Source organism: Heteronotia binoei, chromosome 5 (assembly GCF_032191835.1).
Source record: "Heteronotia binoei isolate CCM8104 ecotype False Entrance Well chromosome 5, APGP_CSIRO_Hbin_v1, whole genome shotgun sequence".
NCBI lineage: Eukaryota > Metazoa > Chordata > Lepidosauria > Squamata > Gekkonidae > Heteronotia > Heteronotia binoei.
Window position 1 is genome coordinate 106427920 of NC_083227.1, and position 19235 is coordinate 106447154.

Consider the following 19235-nt stretch of genomic DNA (forward strand, 5'->3'; position numbering starts at 1 on the left):
ATCAAAAGAATTTTTAGCAAACATTAGAAAGAACTTTCCGACAGAGTGGTTCTTCAGTGAAGCAAGCTTCCTCGGGTCATGGTGGGCTCTCCTTCTTCGGAGGTTTTTTACATAGAGGCTAGATGGCCATCTGACAGCAATGCTGATTCTATGAACTTAGGCAGATCATGAGGGAGGGCGGGAAGGGTTGTATCAGTGCTTGTTCTTGTGGTCCGTTCTTACACGCCCAGGGAAATGCTGATCACCACTTTCGGGTCAGGAAGCAATTTTCTCCAGGTCAGTTTGGCCAGGGTTTTTTTGCCATCTACTGGGCATGGAGCAGGGGTCACTGAGGTAGTGGGAGGGGAGGTATTTGTGAATTTTCTACATTGTGCAGGGGGTTGGACTAGATGACCCTGGAAGTGCCTTCCAACTCTATGATTCTATACCTTTAACCTCTATAACACAAAAGGTAAAATTATAAATATTGTGCCATCATTTGTGAAGTTTCTCTAAGAGATACAGTTACATCAAATTTAGTAACTTCTTCCCCAACTTTGGAATGTTTTCCTGTGTCAATTTTGCAAGTTAGACGTACCCTTAATTTTTTAAAAAAACAAAACCCTAAAATTAAAAAATCATGGATTATTTTCTCTATTTAAAAAATGTTTCCTTCAGAAGAGATGACAGCTGGCTCCACAAATTAATTTCACTGATGGTCCCTGGAGAATACAAGAATGATTGCAACTGGTATTCTTAATGCTATGACCCACTTGCAGAAATTGATAGGATTGAGCCTATAGGTCCTAATACTAGAGTGCTTGCTTTGAGAAAGATTTGATATCCACAAGAAAACACATTAACCCTTATTATAAAGGATTTTCTAAGCAGAAGGCAAGCCTAAAAGAATGTAAGAACAATTTCTAACAAGGACACATCTTGGACCCACATTATATGTTCCTTCAACAAGGTAACAGAGATAAACGGTTTATAGTTTCTGATCCTGTTAAAAATATTTATCTCCTCCACTTGAAATCCCAAGTAAAGAGATGACACAGGACCACCCCAAAATTACAAACATAATTCATTATATTCCTTCAGTGACAATTTTAACATCCTCCCCAACCCCTTTCCTTAATGAACAAAATCACTGTATTAAAAACAAATATAAAAAATATAAATAAGAAATACACAAGCATTACTTTTTCACATTTGATGCAAATTGATATCATTTAGGTCTCTTGCACAAACTAGATGCCTCCCAATCTCAAAATATCCAGAACTATATCATCTGTATAGGTTCTCCCTATAGTTAGGCCACTCAGGGACTGGATCCTCCCTTATTGTCCCAACAGAATGCCCTCTCCACTTCAAATCAAGAAGTTGAAAGCAAGAGACATGTAACTTGGTTATGAGCAAAGTTATGAATAGTTGTGTCATATTTCTTTTAAACTTGCAGATTAACTTGCAGATCCACCCCCCCCCCAAACAAAAACCCTGAAGAGAAAGGTTACTGTAGATGTCTCTGAATATGTGTCTGTGTGTTCAGCACCATCAAGTTGTTTCCAATTTATGGCAACCCTATGAATTAATGTCAATCAAAATGTCCTATTGTTAACAGCCTTGATCAGCTCATGCAAACTAAGGGCTGTGACTTCCTTTATCAAGTCAATCCATCTCATGCTGGGTCTTCCTCTTATCCTACTGTCTTCAACTTTTCCTAGCATTATTGTCTTTTCTAGGGAGCCTTGTCGTAGCAGTATTTGGTTACCTCACCAGCTTTTTCCTTGCTGATTTTGCATGTTAACCAAGAGTGCACACACTCTTCAAATATAGTAAACTCTGTATTCTTAAAGTTACTTTAATCTTTGACAGTTATTGAAACAATTACAAAAAGTTAGGTTAATTGCTTTTTAATAGAGGTAAGAGTTAAGATTGATCTTATTTTGCTTTATCAGATGTAACTCATATGCACCTTGTCAAGCTAAGAACCTTGTCTCTTCTCAAGGGTTAAGATTAATCTGTTCCAGCTGTTGCATCCACAGACTCTTAACTCCTTCAAGGCCGGAGCCAAGAAGATGGTAAGTAGGTTTTTTTTAAAAAAACTATGAAAGGGGAGGCGGGAGTAGGAACAATGATGTAATTTTACGGAGAATTCCCATGAATATGGGCTCTGGTTGGATTTGAAATGTCATCTGGAACAAGAGGGCCAAAAGCTACAATTGAGCTAGAGATCTGGGGGGGGGGGGGGGAGAGGGGTGTCACTGACTTACTAGAACTATTAGACAGCAGCATGGACTATGCTGAATTAATGGAAGGACACAAAAGCCATTGAAATTCTGCAGCTGTGCCATCTGTCAGATTTATGTCAGGGAAGTCAGCTCTGATATTTTGGTGCTATTTGATTAAACAGACTGTGCTGTCTATTGCTGTTAAATAAACCTATTCCTTATTCTTTTATGAAAAGGTCTGGTTTCTTGTGTGCACTAGCTTCAAGGACTCACAAATCTGAACACTGCTGGCTAGTGCCTCTGCTAAGCTGCACTAGAGTGCACTACTGCATCTATTTTTAGGGTTTAGTGCAGCTATTTTTGGTCCACCACAGGGACCATGCAGCTCCTGGTGTCTGCAATCATGTGTTGGGGGATAGAGGGAGTCAGGTGACAAGCTGGACTTGCACAGCCAGAGGCAACAGATGATGGGACAGGGATAGACAGGGCATAGGTCTATCTCTCTTTCCCAGATATAAAGTGCGGCTTTAGAACAACTTGCTGCCTTTCTGGAGGGCAAATTGCTACCTTACTGCTTCACCTCTGCAGATCATTTATTAAAAATATATAACTAGCATTGATAACACTACAAACACTTGGCTCCTTTCTCTTTGAAAACAAAGAGTGTGCTTCTAAGTCTGTCAAAGATTTTGTGCTCTTGTGTCACAATTGCGAAGTTTGCTTATAACATCTCTTATAAAGGGCATTTTGGAATCCAGATATTACATTCTGGGCAGGGCTGCTGTTAAAAAGTAGCCTTTTCTTTTTATTTATTTATTTATATTTAATTTATATCCCACCCTCCCCACCGAAGGCAGGCTCAGGGCGGCTCACAGGTTGGGGTCAAACAATGACCGAACCAGATAAAGCAGCGATAAAACATAAAAACAATGATTAAAACATGAATATCAATAGGTGCTAGTACAATAGTTCATATAAACAGTTAAGATTTCGATGGTAGCAATATAACTGGATGGTCGGTATTAGGTGTTCCAAAGGGACCCGAGATTGCCATAGCATGGTAAGAAATCCAGAGTGATGTTTAAGTTCCTGGTTTATGAGCCTAATCCACTGCTGTAGAAGTTACCATTATGGGAAAGCATGGTGGAAGAGTGCCATTTTGCAGGCCCTATGGAACTGTGGAAGCTCACAGGGCCTTAACCTCCTCCGGCAACTCATTCCACCAGCTAGGGGCAGCAACGGAAAAGCCCCCGGCTCTAGTTGACTGAAGCCTAACTTCCCTGACGTTGGGAACTGTCAACAGGTTTTGAGACCCAGACCGAAGTGCTCGCTGGGGCATATACGGGGAAAGGTGGTCCCTAAGGTATTTTTATATTACCAAATCATGTCAGTAATAGCTGTAGTCATTTTTGTTCATTAATAACTCAAGGGAGAAGGCAGGGATATCTGTTAGACTCTGGGATCAAATGGCAAAACTGGCTCCAGAGAGATGGGAGGGCTGTGGGAGTGAGTGATGATTCGGGGGTGGGAGGATAAGTTATTTTGCTTTCCCTCTTCACTGCTTCCAGTGTTAGTCTGAGAATGCATGGGTACGAAACTTTAACCATATTGGTGTGGTAGATTGCACACATTCCTTTTTTCCATGCTTGGCTTACTTATACTGCTTAATGCTTTGACTTGGGAACCTGGACTAAGCAGAGGAGAGTGAGGGGGACCAGTTTAGCTTGGCTGTTTTTGTACTGGGCTCGGATGTAAAGGATATTGCACGTTAAAGAGACGAAGTTTAAGACCAGTGGGACCTTTGTTGCACCTTTAAGACCAACAAAGTTTAATTCTGGTTATTGGTTTTCACATTTCTTCAGAAACATGTGAATGCACATGAAAGCTTATACCCATAATTAAACTTTGTTGGTATTAAAGGTGCCACTGGACTCCAACTTTGTTCTGTTGCTTCAGACCAGCATGGCTAGGCACATGAATAGGGTTACCATACTCTGAAAAGCAAAAAAGGGACACATATTTCCCAAACGACTACTTTGAACAACTGATCAGTATGACAAATCTAATTTTAAACACCCCTACTATTTAAGCAGTGATGATTACTAACTAGATATATTCCTAACCTTCATTGTTTTAAATAACAATTTTAATTAATTTATTTAGGTTAAATAATAGCAATGGACAGCTAAAAAGAGGACATCTGGTAACCCTATTCAAAAGGCAAATGTAGGTTTGCTCACAACTTTAATACCAGTGGCTCTTTTGGGTCACTGAGTAGAATTTTTGCTCACAACATCTCACAGCTTAGTCAAAAGAGTGGTGACTCCCAGGTCTGGGTCTTGACACACCTACTGATTGGCTCATTTGACCTTCTGGTGATTATCTCATATTTAGTCAAGAACCATCACCTATCTAGATCACATGCTTATAATAGAAGTTTAGAGAAATATAAGATTGATATGTTTCAACAAATATGCACTAATATGATAAGCAAATCAAATTTCTCTGGATGGATGTATCAGAAGAAGATTAGGTGAGTTTCTGGGTGTCTGTGACTTGGACTTTTCTATAATTCCTAAAAGCAGTGCTATAGAAACTGAAATCTAGTTCGATTTAAAATTATTATTCACTATAATAATTAAGCAATGTTAGGATCTTTAATAATTTTAGCACTTATTTTAAAGTGATTGTATACTTAATTTTTACGTAACTATACTTCTTAATGAGCATCACTTCAGTGCTCATTAAGAAGTACAAGCATGTAAAAATTAATCATACAATTACTATAAGAAGACAAGAGAAGACAAGAGTCACTGGAAAACAAGAGTTACTGAGAAGAGCCCTGACCTGGATAGCCCAGGCAAGCCCGATCTTATCAGATCACAGAAGCTAAGCAGGGTCAACTGTGGTTAGTACTTAGATGGGAGACTTCCTTAAAATACCCAGTCAAGAGGACAGGGGCAGGCTCTACTCATCCACCTCTCTGAATATCCTCCAGGCCCCTAGTAGGAATCAGTCACTAGAGGTCGACATGACTTCCAGGCGCAGGTGTGCACACACACACACAAAATATACAAAAAATACCCCCCAAAGGAGTTACTGAAAAGACAAAAGAATGAAATTTGAATCTAGTGGCAAGAAAATTTTATTCAAGGTATAGGCTTTCATATGCAAATGCATTTCTTCAGATTCAGCGTAACAGGATTTCCTCAACCATTATGAAAGCTGAGCCCAAATGAAAGCCAATAAGGTATTTTCCTGCTATTTATTTGGTTCGGTTTATACTGAACACACATCCCTATCTATAACCAAGTCATAGCCCTTCCCCTTCCCACTGATATACAAAACAGTACAAAATATACAGAAATACTCTTTGAATTGATTGAGTTAATATCCAAACTATTCAATAAAAGATACTGTACCTATCCGGATTACATGAGCAACAATGTATAGATCTTTCTTCATGTCCTTGCTGCTGAGATCCTAACAAAACAGAAAAAAACACAAGTAGTTTCAGTAATAACTATTTAGAGTGTTTTCAAATTTAAAGTCATCCCTATGTATCCCATCACATACAAAAACTCAAGCAACAATATATTATTTCAAATGTTTATCATTTATTTAGAAGGATGCCTCATCTACATTTTACACAAGTAAGACCTTTGCTAGTGTTGAGCCTTTACTTATTTCATAAGTAAAAGACTGGAGAGGAAGCGGCTGAGAGGTGATATGATCACCATCTTCAAGTACTTGAAGGGCTATCATATAGAGGATGGTGTGGAATTGTTTTCTGTGGCCCCGGAAGGTAGGACCAGAACCAATGAGGTGAAATTAAATCAAAAGAGTTTTCGGCTCAACATTAGGAAGAACTTCCTGACCGTCAGAACGATTCCTCAGTGGAACAGGCTTCCTCGGGAGGTGGTGGGTTCGCCTTCCTTGGAGGTTTTTAAACAGAGGCTAGATGGCCATCTGACAGCAATGAAGATCCTGTGAATTTAGGGGGAAGTGTTTGTGAGTTTCCTGCATTGTGCAGGGGGTTGGACTAGATGATCCTAGAGGTCCCTTCCAACTCTATGATTCTATGATTCTGTGATTCTGTATCTTTTTTCTCCTTCATATTCATAAAGACAGATCCTAAAAGGCAGAAGGAAAGAAACATATGGCTGCATAGGCTGATGGAAAATGAGGGTATTTTTGCGCCTCTGAATAAATAAACCCTCCCTTGCTTATAAAGATACAGTACTATAAAACTTGAAAGCTTGCTCATTAGTAATGTTTCAGTTGCTGCAAATAAAAAGGGTTTGGGAACATGACCCATATAAGAAAGATCTGCTGAGCATCTGTCCCTCCCCTTTCCAGGTAACTCGAAAAGTCAAGACCATGTCAGAGGCACAGGCATTTTGCACATCAGAAGGTCAGAGTCAAAAAGACTTTGGCCTATGGCTGTTTGCTGGAAGGCCCTGTTCAGCATTATAAACTCTGAAGCAATAGTGAACCCTAATGCCTGGAAAAAGAACAGCTTTCCTTTATTTTCCTGTACCATATATCACTGTAAATTGCTTTGAGCATGCATACTGTGCAGTATGCATATTGTGCAGAACAGCAGTATCAGAATGTATAAATAAACATTTTACAACTTTTCTAATGGACAATACAGCAGCCTACAATTTTAATACAATTCATGACACACATTTCAGACTGCTAGAAGTAACATTCATGTTTGGTATGGGTGTTAATAAATGAAGAGGAAGCTGGTTCTGTTCTGATAACTGAGGGCTAAAAAAAGCACATCCAGGTTTTTAACAAGTTGGGTCCAGGTTCCCAGACAGAACTCAGATTCCCTACAGCCACACAGCAACTACAGGGAATAATTTTTTAAAAAATAAATGAGAGTCCAATGAGCTCATCTCATGAGGCCTCAGTGATCACTTCAGCAGAAACCATTACAGCATTAACACCCATATGAGCCTCTCAGTCACTGTATTTGTTTCATTTCCTGGGCTAAGGGCTAGATAGGTGCAAGAATACTGAATTGGAGGACTTTAGAAAGTGACATTTCCTCAGATGCTCTGCCACTTTCCTACTTTTAGATAAAAAGGAGGGTTGGCACACAAAAAATACTGGAGCTCCTCACAACAGTGAAATGAAACATTGTAGATGCAGTCATCGAGGCTGTGGAAGACTATCTCTCACCCTCCCTTAATGACTCAGAAGAGGTAAAATATTTAGAGGAAATAGTCAGCACATCCTGAGATCATTTTGTGACTTCATTCAAGAGGAGAGGCAAAAGAAAAGTAATGGAACCTTGCTTTTCAGATGAAAACATAGCCAACAATTGAAACTGAACAATTTCTCCTCAGTCAAGATGCTGGCATTATAAGATGGTTGTGCCTTCATCTGGAGGATGAAGTCAGCCTTTTCCATCCCGTTCTCCTGCTTTCTAACTGAGAATAAGAAATTGTTGGAATAGAATGAATAAAACCAGCTAGTTTAAAAAGAAAGAACTCAGGGCTTTCCCACATTTGCATTTTCCTTGCTTATGCATTCCTGCTGTTTCAGGAGGCTTTTTTGGTTCTGCATATTTTGCTCCCCCTACAGTATAGTGGTTGATTCAATATGACAACACTTTATGCTAGACACAGAGTGACATAATATCAAATAAACCACTAGTGGTAATAAAACACAACATGGAAGGGGGATGGGGAAAACCCTGAAGCAAGCAGAATACAAAAGTGAAGAAAATGAGAATGTGGAAAGGTCCTCTGGGTCCATCCAAGAACTACTGAAGGATCTTTTAACCCTTTTGTTTCACTCTCTATCCAAAAAGCTCAGAGCAACATCCACATGTTTCCCCTCTTACTTTTTATCTTCCCAACAACCCTGTAATGTATGTTAGGCTGATAAAGGGAGAGTGATTGGCCCAAGGTCAGCCACTAAACTTCAGGATTGAATTGAGATTTGAATCTGGTTTTCCCCAGTCCTAGTCTAGCACTCTTACTTCTTTACACTACACTAGGTGGGAATGAGTAGGGCTTGTAGAAGTCAGTAGGTAAAGTAATAATCTAACTATGATGAAAGTGAGCAACACCTTGGGCAATTATATTACATAAACGAAACATTTTTGTCCTTCTAGGATTAATGTTGGGTATTACCTCTTTAAACATCACTACTGACATTTCTGCAGAAAACTGTTTTTCAATTAGCACCCTCTTCAAAAATATCTTTATCATTCATTTGGGGGGAAAAAATCCTGAAACTGACCAGAAAGCGCAGTTGCACTCACCTTTAACTGATGTTCAGGTGTCTTCTGTGAAGGCACACATGGGACTGCCTCAGAGCAGGCTTGCTACAGAGAAGTTTTCAATAAAAGAAAATCACTAGGGAAATAAAGCCATTCAATAAAGCATTCAAACGTCCACAAATTGCAACAGAAGCATTCATATATATTCAAAACTCACAGCAGCTCATGGCAAGAGCCAAACATAAGAAGCACAGTGGCAAAAAAGATACAGTACATATGTAATGATAGAGAATGACAAAGGCAAAAAACAGTCCACAGTTCTCACAGCCCTCATTGTAATCACAGGGGCAGATTACACCAGAAAATAGGTTCTTTTAAGACTTCTTTGGTCCTCTCCAGGAGAGTTGGCAACTGTAATACTTTATTTGTACTAAAAAAAGGTTCTTTAAAGTCTTCAGTGTAACTATCAAGACTTTTACTTTGAACATCTTTTGTATTCTGGTGCAGTGACTGTTAACTGCAATACTGTGGACTGGTTTTTGCCTTTGTGATTCTCTATTGTTACACATGTACTGTGTCTTTAAATTGCCACGGTGCTTGTTGTGTCTGGCTCTTGCTGTGAGCTGCTGTGAGTTTTGAATATATATAAATGCTTCTGATGCAATTTGTGAAAATCTGAATGCTTTATTTAATGGCTCTATTTCCCCAGTGATTTTCTTTTATTGGTTTTCCACACTGGGAGACCCCCTTTTGGCTACAGAGAAGTTTTCTACAAGCGTCTAGAATTTTACAGGTAAGTACTCTTGGCACAATAGAGCTACAGGCTTCATTTCCACCCAAATGATCACAGGACAAGGGACAGGGAGAGCCCTCAGTCCTTTCTGCCACTGTGAACATTATAAATACTGAGTACAGCCTGCATCAGGGAAGGAGGGATTGATGTGTGTCTGGCACAGAAGACTCTCAATAAACATCAGTTACAAGCTAATTGGAACCATGTTTTCATTGTTGTGTCTTCTGTGCAGTCCCACATGGGAGAATAGCAAGCTCAATTACTGTGGAGGTGGAGGTGGGTCAGTTAATGGAACTGTGATTGTTAACACCACTTTCCCAACAGCTGCCTCTCTCCTAGAGTCTACGTCAATGGAGTAGTGTTTGATGAACATCGTTGGAGAGCACCAGGTTGCATCTCTGCAGATCTCCATGAAAAGCTTCTGAAGATACTTGAGCTCTTGCTGAATACGCCTTCTGGAGAAACAGGCATTCTAAACCTGCTCTAGTGTAGGACATCTTAATTGCAGTTGTCACCTATCTAGAGAAGTCTGTGACAACACTGCCTTCCCTTTGTTTGGGCATTTGAAACAGACAAAGAAATTGTTGTCCTTTCTAAATGATGAGGTATGATCTAAATAGACTAGTGCTACTCTCCTGACATCTAATGTGTGCACTGCTTGTTCTGATGGGGAATGAGGTGTGGAAAAAACACTGCTGATATTATGTCCTTAGACAAGTGGAATTGGAAAACCAGTTTAGGAGCAAAGTTGAGACTACATCTCAAAACAATCTCATTCTTGTGAAATGGTGGGTCACTCCTGAATGTTCTGATCTTACTCTGTCTGCTGATGTTATTGCCACTAAGAATCCTGTCTTTTAAGATAAAAAAAGGACAGGTCATATGAGGCCATGTTTTCAAATAGTTTATATAGTAATTGAAATAATACAAGAGACAAACTCCATTGGGGGATTGGGGGGGTTTGACTTGTGGATACAAATTTATCAAACCTCTGAGGTTTAATAAAGCCAGCCATTTCATATTTTCCTCTGAGCCTTAGGCTCAAAGCACTGATCCTTGGAGCAGGGGTGTCAAACATGCAGCCCATGGGATGAATCAGACCCCTGGGAGACTCCTATCAGGCCCATGAACAACTCACTGTTGTCTACTTCCTTGTTCCTCTCTTGCTTTCTTCAGCATCACAGCTTGCTTTGCCAGGCTTGCACAATCAAGCTACAGAGCAAAACCTCTATTTTCTCCATTGGCTGACCAGCAAAATTATGTACAAAAGCACACAATGCCCAGCCTTTTCATATTTTTCTCTAGGTCTTAGGCTCAAAGTATTGACAATGAGATTTCTGGAATGAATGTCAGTAAATCAAAAGTCGGTTTGCAACTTACAGATTCACAACACCTGAACAGCATACTTCATATTGTTACAGCACAGACATTTTCTCCAGATTTTGATGCAACAATCTTTTCCTTTTTCCTTTTCCTTTATTTTTTTAAAAGATGCAACAATTCAGAGCAAGAGGTGTCAGTTATCAGAGAGCGTTAAATAAAATATTGCAAGAGTGCTAATCTTTTAAGCATGTTTCAAGTTTTTTTAAAAAATCTTTAATTGTGTTTGTCTGTGTCCTTTATAAAGTTTATATCTCTGCTACCTGGCATACGTTTTAGAACACATATGGCCTGGGCTTACAAGGTCTCATTTATGTCTGATTCGTCCCTTATAACAAATGAGTTCAACACTCCTGCATTAGAGGAAACATTTGAAAATACAGATTTAGAGTCTACCCATATGTGAATATCTGATATAGCAGCCAGGTGAACCCTGATAGAGGATGAGAAGAGGCCTGAATCTATCAAGAACAGGAGATATTTCTGCTAAGGGGCAAAACTCTGGTCTAATTTTCCTGTCTTTGGCCCATGCTTCAAGATGTAGTCATTTAGACTTGCAAGATTTCCAAGTGGATGGTTTGCATGATGACAGTAAAACTTCCACCACTCTGTCGGAGTACTGTTCTACGGTGAAATCAACTATGTGTTGAGATGTAAAATCTCCACATTGTAGTAACAGGATTCACTAAGAGAAGGTCTTGTGCCTGTGGTAGTGGTATCTATTCTGCCAATTTTGACTTTGATCTACCAATGAGCAACCAGTCATCCAAGAAAGGATAAATCAAAAAGCCTCTCAAAGGCAAGTGAGCAACAATTGCTGAGAAGCATTTTATGAAGCATTTTGAGAAGCATTTTATGTGGGCTGCAGCCAAACCAAATGGCAGCACTGCATATTGATAGGATTGGTCTTCAAACCTAAACTGCAAGAATTTCCTGCAGTCTTTGTGGAAAGCAATGTTGAAATATGTGTCTTTTAAATCTAGGACTGCAAACCATCACCATTCATCAATAAAGGGGACTATATATCTTTTAATGTTAGCATACAAAACTTACAAATGATCAAGTGTTTGTTGAGATCCCTGAGGTCTAAGATAGGTCTCTTTCACCTCCCTCTTTATCTATTAAAATGTAGTTACAGTAAAAACCCATCTGTTCCTCTGCAAGAGGAATGACCTCGACAAGAGGAATGACTTCACCTCCTGGAGAGGAGGCGGATGACAGGTGACAGTACTTGATCACCATCTTCAAGTACTTGGAGGGCTGTCATATAGAGGATGGTGTGGAATTGTCTTCTGTGGCCCCAGAAGGTAGGACCAGAAGCAATGGGTTGAAATCAAATCAAAAGAGTTTCCAGCTCAACACTAGGAAGAACTTCCTGACCGTTAGAGCAGTTCCTCAGTGGAACAGACTTCTTCAGGAGGTGGTGGGCTTTCCTTCCTTGGAGGTTTTTAAACAGAGGCTAGATGGCCATTTGATAGCAATGAAGATCATGCCCTGCATGCTGGGTGGGGCTTTGGGAATAAATTAAAATGTCATCTAAATAAATGATCACAAAGCGGTCAAGCAGATCGCGGGAGATGTCCTTCATCAGCCTTTGGAAGACAGCAGGTGCATTGGTCAGGCCGAAGGCATCACGAGATACTCGTACTGGCCATAGCGAGTCCCAAAACCCGTTTTCCATTCTTATTTATTTATTTATTTATTTATTTATTTAAGATTTATACCCCGCCCTTCCCACAAGTGGCTCCTGCGTGGATCCATACCAAGTTGTACACGCCCTGGAGGTCCAGCTTGGTATAGACCTGGGCAATCCAGTAGTTCTGGGATCAGTGGCAAAGGGTAGTAGTCCCGGATGGTGATTTTGTTCAGGGCCCAGTAGTCATTGCAGGGCTGGAGCTCGCTGCCTTTCTTCTTGACAAAGGGAACAGGGGCAGACAGCGGGAACATGGATGGACGAATGAAACCCGTTCCAGGTTTTTGGCGAGGAAGTCCCACAGGGCCACTAGCTCCGGTTTGGACATGGGGTAGAGCTGCCCCATGGGCAGGGGTGCCCCGGTACCAAATTGATGGCGCACTCATAAGGCCGGTGCGGGGGGAGCTGGTCGGTCCCCTTTTCCTCAAAGACATTGACAAAGTCTGTGTAGGCCGGGGGAAAGTAGAGGACCAGCAGCCGGGGCGGCAGCAGCCAGGGTGGCCGAACGGGCCTGGTGAGGATAAGGGTCCTTGAAGCTCAACTTTCTCTGTGCCCAGTCCACGAGGGGGTTGTGCTTTAAAAGCCAGTAGAGTCCCAGAATAAGGGGAAAGTGTGGCATGTGAGCAACATCGAATTGTACTTGTTCGTGATGGTGTTGGATCTGGAGTGTAACCAGGTGGCTCTCCTGGGTCACCGGACCAGAGCGAAGGAGGTGCCCGTCGATGGCTTCAACCAGGGTCGGGGTGTCTTTGTCCTGCACTGGGATCTGTGCTGCTTCACAAAGGCCATGTCGACAAAGCAGCAGGAGGCCCTGGAGTCAACCATGGTGTAGACAAACAGCCAGTGCCCGTCTGGCATGCCGAATGTGACCAGTACGAGGAACGGGCCCTGGCCGATAATGTAGGGTTCAGGGGAACCGGCTAGGTGCCCCAAGTCGGGGGGGTCCACTCAAACTTGGGGCTGGTCTTTTACTCATGACGGTGGCATGGTACTGGGCTGGGTGTGCTTGGCGGGGCAGCCAGAGAAGTGCCCCGTCCCTCCACAGTGCAGGCAGAGATTCTGTGCTTTTTCCTCAGGGGTGAGCCGCGGCCGTGCAGCCCCGAGTTGTATGGGCTCGGGGTCATCAGTCTCGGGACTGGTGTGCATCAGGGTTGTCACCATCACTAGGTGGTGGGGCAGCTGAGAGGGAAGATCATTGCTTCGCGCTTGGCGGTGGCTTTTCAGGTGGCCATCGATGCGGAGACACAGTGTGATTAGGCCTTGCAGCATGGCCAGTCGGTCTACTCGTGCCAGCTCATCAAGGACTTTGTCAGCCAGCCCCTCCGTATACTGGTCCATTAGGGCAGCCTCATTCCAGGCCAGGTCTTGGGCCAGAAGCTTGAACTCAGTGGAGTACTGGGAAACTGCATTCCTACCCTGCTTCAGGGTCTGGATCTTCCGACTGGTGGTTACTGCTTGCTGGGGGTTAGCAAAGGCTACTGCCATATGATTCAGAAAGCTCTAGTAGTCAGTCAGCAGGGGCGATGGGGCTTGAAGCAATGGGGTAGCCCATTTAGCTGCCTGCCCCTTTAAGAGGCTGACAATGAAGCATACCTTGGTCTTGTCATTGGGGAAGTCTCTGGCACGTAATTCAATATACAGTTTGAACTATGCAAGGAATGCAGGAAACTCCTCCTTCTTGGAGGATTGGCTACATCAGGGATGTGTGGTCTAATATGCAAAGGAGTTCCTGCTACAAAAAAAAAGCCCTGGAGATCTTCATGTTAACAGATATCTCGAAGTCAAATGACAAGGAGAAAGTGAAAGTCCGGTCTGAGTCAAAGATGAGGATCAATTGCAACTTGAGTCTTTTTGCCATAGTGGTGATGTCAAGGAACTTTGCACTCAACCTTGAAGAGAGGTGGATCATCAGGGTTGTGCTGAGTACTGACCTGGTGGTTTCAGCATCATGTTAGAGTCGGTATGTTGGTGTCAAGCAGTCAATGAAGTTGAATGTTTAACTTGTTAAAAGCCTTCTTTATAGGCAGTTCAGAAGTTGGCCTCAGGCCCTGGATCATTTTGTGTCACCTGGATTGGATTCTGTGACTGGCACAGATACCACTGAGGGGGTCCTGGATCTTTTCTGAGGGGAATCCAACATTTTCAGAACCCCTCAAGTGGTCTTTAGACAAAAAGCCTTTTCTTGCTGCACTTTTAAGGGGAAGAGGCTACATGCCTTACAAGAAACGGTATTGTGCCCTTCTCCCAAGCACATGAGGCACTGGTCATGGTTGTCATTTTGTGCCATTGTTGTGCTGCAACTGAGGCATTTCTTAAAGAGATAAAGAGCAATATGTGACAAAATATCCAATTTCTTCAATGAAATTATCTGAGGAAACTGGACGAAGCTGTAGTAGGTCCTTTCTCCACGGCAGCAGAAAAAGGATGAGGGAGGAGTGCTCTCCCCAACCCCCCATCATTTGGGTGGGACTGCACAGAAGACACAAAGCTGATATGGGACTGCACAGAAGACATGAAAACAAACTAACTGTTATGATGTTATGTGTTAAGGAATATGCAGAAGCCCAATATGAAAGCTAAAACTTAATATACCACCCAAGAGTGCGAGGTAGGAAATCCCCAGTTTTTCAGGTCAAAGCTTGTTCAGGCCTCTACCTCTCAGACCCACACTACCTGCAGAATAATAATAATAATACAGGTTGTAGGATAACTGGCAAAATGTATGTGATGTATTTTGAACACTGCCATAACAACAACAACAACATTATATTATTATTATGATTAAACAGTGCAGTGAACACTAGAGTAATCCCCAAAATCATTCAGAATAAACTCTACCCAAGATAGAATAGAACACAACCCCTTGCCAAAGCTTGGACAAATTTCATTAATAGTAGACTATGCTCATTCAGAAAAGTGAAGATTTACTTCTGTGTTCTGACAGCATAATGCCTGTATAGATTTCTCTTTGATGAAAGTCAGATTTGCACAAATACAGTTTACAACTCCTGACAAGACAGCCTCAGCATGAATGTTGAAGTCCCCCAGGACTTCAGGGAAGAGCAGGATATAAATGTGATAAAATAAATAAAATAAAATAAACTAGCCTATGGGTCCTCAGACCTACTCCTGAGCCCAGCTCTGTCAGCTCAGGCAGAGAGACTGTCAGGCAGTGGGGTGGGTTATACACCAACAGAATCCCAATCCTGTTTCTCAATCCCAACATTAGGCAAACAGCCTCAAAACTGGATGTCTCCTGGTTGGGGCATTGCACAAGAGGAATGGAATCCTTAAGTATTACAGCACCAGCACCACCCTGCCCGCCAGACCTATGCTGATGTACCCAGGGGGATATAGTTGGGAGAGATTAACCCGTCCCCTCCTTCAGCCAAGTCACAGTGATACAAGCCATGTCAGCACTTTCATCTGGGATGAAATCGTGAACGCCTGCTGTATGCATGAATATGTAATACAAATAAATATTTTGGTTATTCTGCTCAAATTAGATGTTAAATTAAACGTTGGCCTATAGTAGAACAGCTTGATTAAAGTGCAACAGCATCTTAGAAATCAACAAGATGTTTGGCGTATGAGCTTTTAAGAGTTATCAAGTAAGTATCTGAGTTTTAACTCTCAAAAACTTGTACCCTGAAAATCTTGTTTGTCTCTAATGTGTTACTGGACTCGAATATGAATATATGAGTTAGCAGTAAAACCATCTTTAGAACTCTAGTAAGTCCATTCTAATTTTATCCTATATAATGTTATTGTATGGACACCATTCAAAATGGCTGAGTTACAGTATATATGGACATCACAGGTGCTTATAGTAATGTCTGCCTAGGACTCTGCTGCCACTTCTGGGGACAGAATATGTTCCAGTCTGGGCTGAGCAAGATCAGCTGCACTGTCCTGCCTATCCCTGAGCCTCAGACACTATAAGACACCAAAGAAAGTTTCATAGTATATATAATAAACATGCACACACAATCCCCTAAAATTTATTTGAGATCAAAATCCAAATACTGCTACTAGTACTTGCTTTGCAATAAATATAGGCTAACAAATTACTCCCTTCACTATGCTGGCATTTTCAAATGGTGTTTGTCTACAAACACATGCAGCAAACCAAAAGACAGTTCTAATTTTATGCTTCATTAGAAGCAATGGGCAAAACAAATGCCAAATGGAAGACAAATGTAGCAGGAAACAGAGTATTTCCACATCCACTTTTAATTTTATATTGTTACACTCCTTTATTACAATACAAGTAACCTCAGAAAACCCTTCATGTCACTGATTTGTTCAAATCAGGCATATAGATATGATTCTCAAAACACAATACATGTGCAATTTTCTCTTACTATTCACCTGAAAAAAGAATTCTCATTGGAAAGTTTTCTTTTAAAAAATCATAAGCATTACATACTGTGAAAACTGCACACATTCGGTCAATCTTGTCTGGATTTTTGGGGCCCCCATTCTTGTTTAACCTTACCAGAAACCTTTCACTGAAAGGCAAAAGAACAACAAAAACAGACTTAAACACAAGAGATATGTAAGTATATGTTTTCTACTATGCCTACTGGCTAGAATTTCCAAAAATTTAATTAATTTTATTCAGCAATCTAGCGTTATCTTATTCTGGGAAAGTATAGCTACATTCATAAGGTACTGGCTGGGACTAGTTAAGTCAGCACTCTCCCTCCACCTGCTCCCTACAGATAAAGAGGATGAATTAATAGTTAAGATGTTAATGGAAGTATAATAATTCAGCATTTGAAACTACCCATTTTAATAAAATAATCTTGGTCCAATGACAAAACAAAAGAGATAAAAAGAAACTCACAGTTCACTTAACCATATCCTTTGCATTGAGACACTCGTTTAAACATCTAAATTTGTCTAACTACTTTTAAAAGCTTCAAAGAAGATTTCCACCAGAGTTTTAGGCAGCATTTTCCTGTTTTATTGTTACTTAGATTTACAGTTTAACCTATTGAAAGGTCTTTTAGGCAGGAACAGCCAAAAAGGCTGTTGAGAGTTCTGCTCATATACGTACCTGCATTCACTCATTTGTTATATAAAGAACAGTGCCATCCTAAGCAATTTACTCAGAATCCTTCTCAGCTGTACTCAGTGGGCTTACTTTCAGGAAAGCATCCTTATGACTGCACTAGAGGCATGCAATTATCTGAACCAAGCTAATAGACAAAATGCCATGGAGTTGCTACAAAGAGGCAGAATTCGATGTCAACACCTCTCCTCACTCTTCTGCTAGTGGAATTTCTGTTGAAGTAAGAGGCTTCATCAGTGCAAGAGGGAAGTGATGTTGCCTAATTCCCATCTTTTCATAGCACCCTCTCTGCATTTTGTTCATGGAGCTCCTGTGACTTCAGTCATCAGATTGTCAGAGATCTCAGGAGGTGAAAGGTAAGGTGGAAAAGATCCACAATCCTCAAGCACCTTTCACTCACACATCATAGAATTCAACCCAGGAAATGGCAACATTTTATTCTAATTACTGTAAATTGTGAGTGCACTACTCTAATCTGCACAATGAAAAGGGATGATTTTTACTTACCTGATCTGCTTCCCTTCTCGAACATCATATAAAAAGAAGAAGACATCTGCATCCTCTCCAATTGTATTATAAGTGAAACTCTTTAGACTCAGAAAGAAGTGATGAGGGATTGGTAAACGGCATGCTTCTCCATGACGCGGGCGCATTGTATCTACCTGATTGTAAAAAAGATATAGGGTTGGATCCAGTAGAAATGTCTATTGATAGAAAGGGAGGTAATTTTTTGGTCAGTTTCTTCCTCCCACAGCAGACCACTGACTCCTCCGACTCCTCCTCCCCTGGACTCCTCTTGTCATCAGGAGCAGTGTGGAGGGCATTTTAACTGCAGCAGGTGGTGGAGGGGAGAAAACCTGCCCCACTGATGGAAATCTCTTCAATTAGAACATTTTTTTGTGGGATGTAACCCAAATGCTTTATTTTCTGTGGAAATATTTCATATTTATACACTCATTAAGGACTCTCTGCTATACAACTGTCATACTGTTTCCATTTTATATATATTGGCTTTTGTTTGAATTATTTAGCAGCTTAGCAATAGCAAAATACCTTTTTGACCATCTCTTAAGAGTGTGAGGATTTATGTCTCCTTTACAATTGCTGAAGCTAATTTCTACATTATTGTATTTGGCAGAAGGGTGACTATGTGTCTTTGTTATATTTTAAGAGATTACTTACCATCTAGTAGAAGGTACACTAACAACTAAGTACAAAAGGTGAGGTTGCCTTATGCACTATGACAATCTCAAGTCAGCAGAGCCCTATGACCAACAGGGTTGCAAAACTATCCTATCATATTTTTCCCATTACGTGTTAATAGCAACCTTCAATTCCCATAGTTTACAGACTCTTCCCCTGAAAAACCAGTATCTGACCATCTGCTGTAGTTTGCATTCCACAACTGCATGTAGGTTCATGTAAGTGGGAAGGTTCTGATGAGCATATCCATTTTCCTTAATCCATACAGTAGTTCAGCAGCCTACACACCACCTTCCCTCAGGCTCTGAACTCTGAAAGCGTGTTTGGTACAAAGACCAAATTGAGACACAGTCACATGTTTGAGGGCAGATTACCTGTTTAGCAAAAATATTCCACAGATCTCTGAAGGCTGATTAGACGACAATGAAAGCAGCATGAAGCTCCTTTTAAAACTACTTTATCAGTGCAACAAGTACAAGTGTTCCATTTGGTAAATGACCTGTTACAATTTGATTGAATCTAGCCAGATACATTAATCAAAGATCACTGTGGCATACTTGAGACATATTTTGTAATAAAATCACTTGCATCCAGCCAACCTCAGCACTACAGTTAATTCAGATCTTTCAATCAGTCAC

General features: G+C 41.0%; 1 protein-coding gene across 11 annotated transcripts in view; it reads right to left on the reverse strand.

Moving 5' to 3' along the window:
• DOCK3 (dedicator of cytokinesis 3) overlaps positions 1-19235 on the reverse strand; it is a 340630-nt gene that overhangs the window by 249907 nt on the left and 71488 nt on the right. For all 11 annotated transcript variants that reach the window (XM_060240011.1, XM_060240010.1, XM_060240016.1 and 8 more), the window contains exons 9-11: positions 17902-18056; positions 16747-16828; positions 5633-5693 (exon numbers count right to left, since the gene is read on the reverse strand). In XM_060240011.1, the coding sequence (XP_060095994.1) occupies positions 5633-5693; positions 16747-16828; positions 17902-18056 (298 nt within the window). The remainder of the gene's footprint in view (positions 1-5632; positions 5694-16746; positions 16829-17901; positions 18057-19235) is intronic.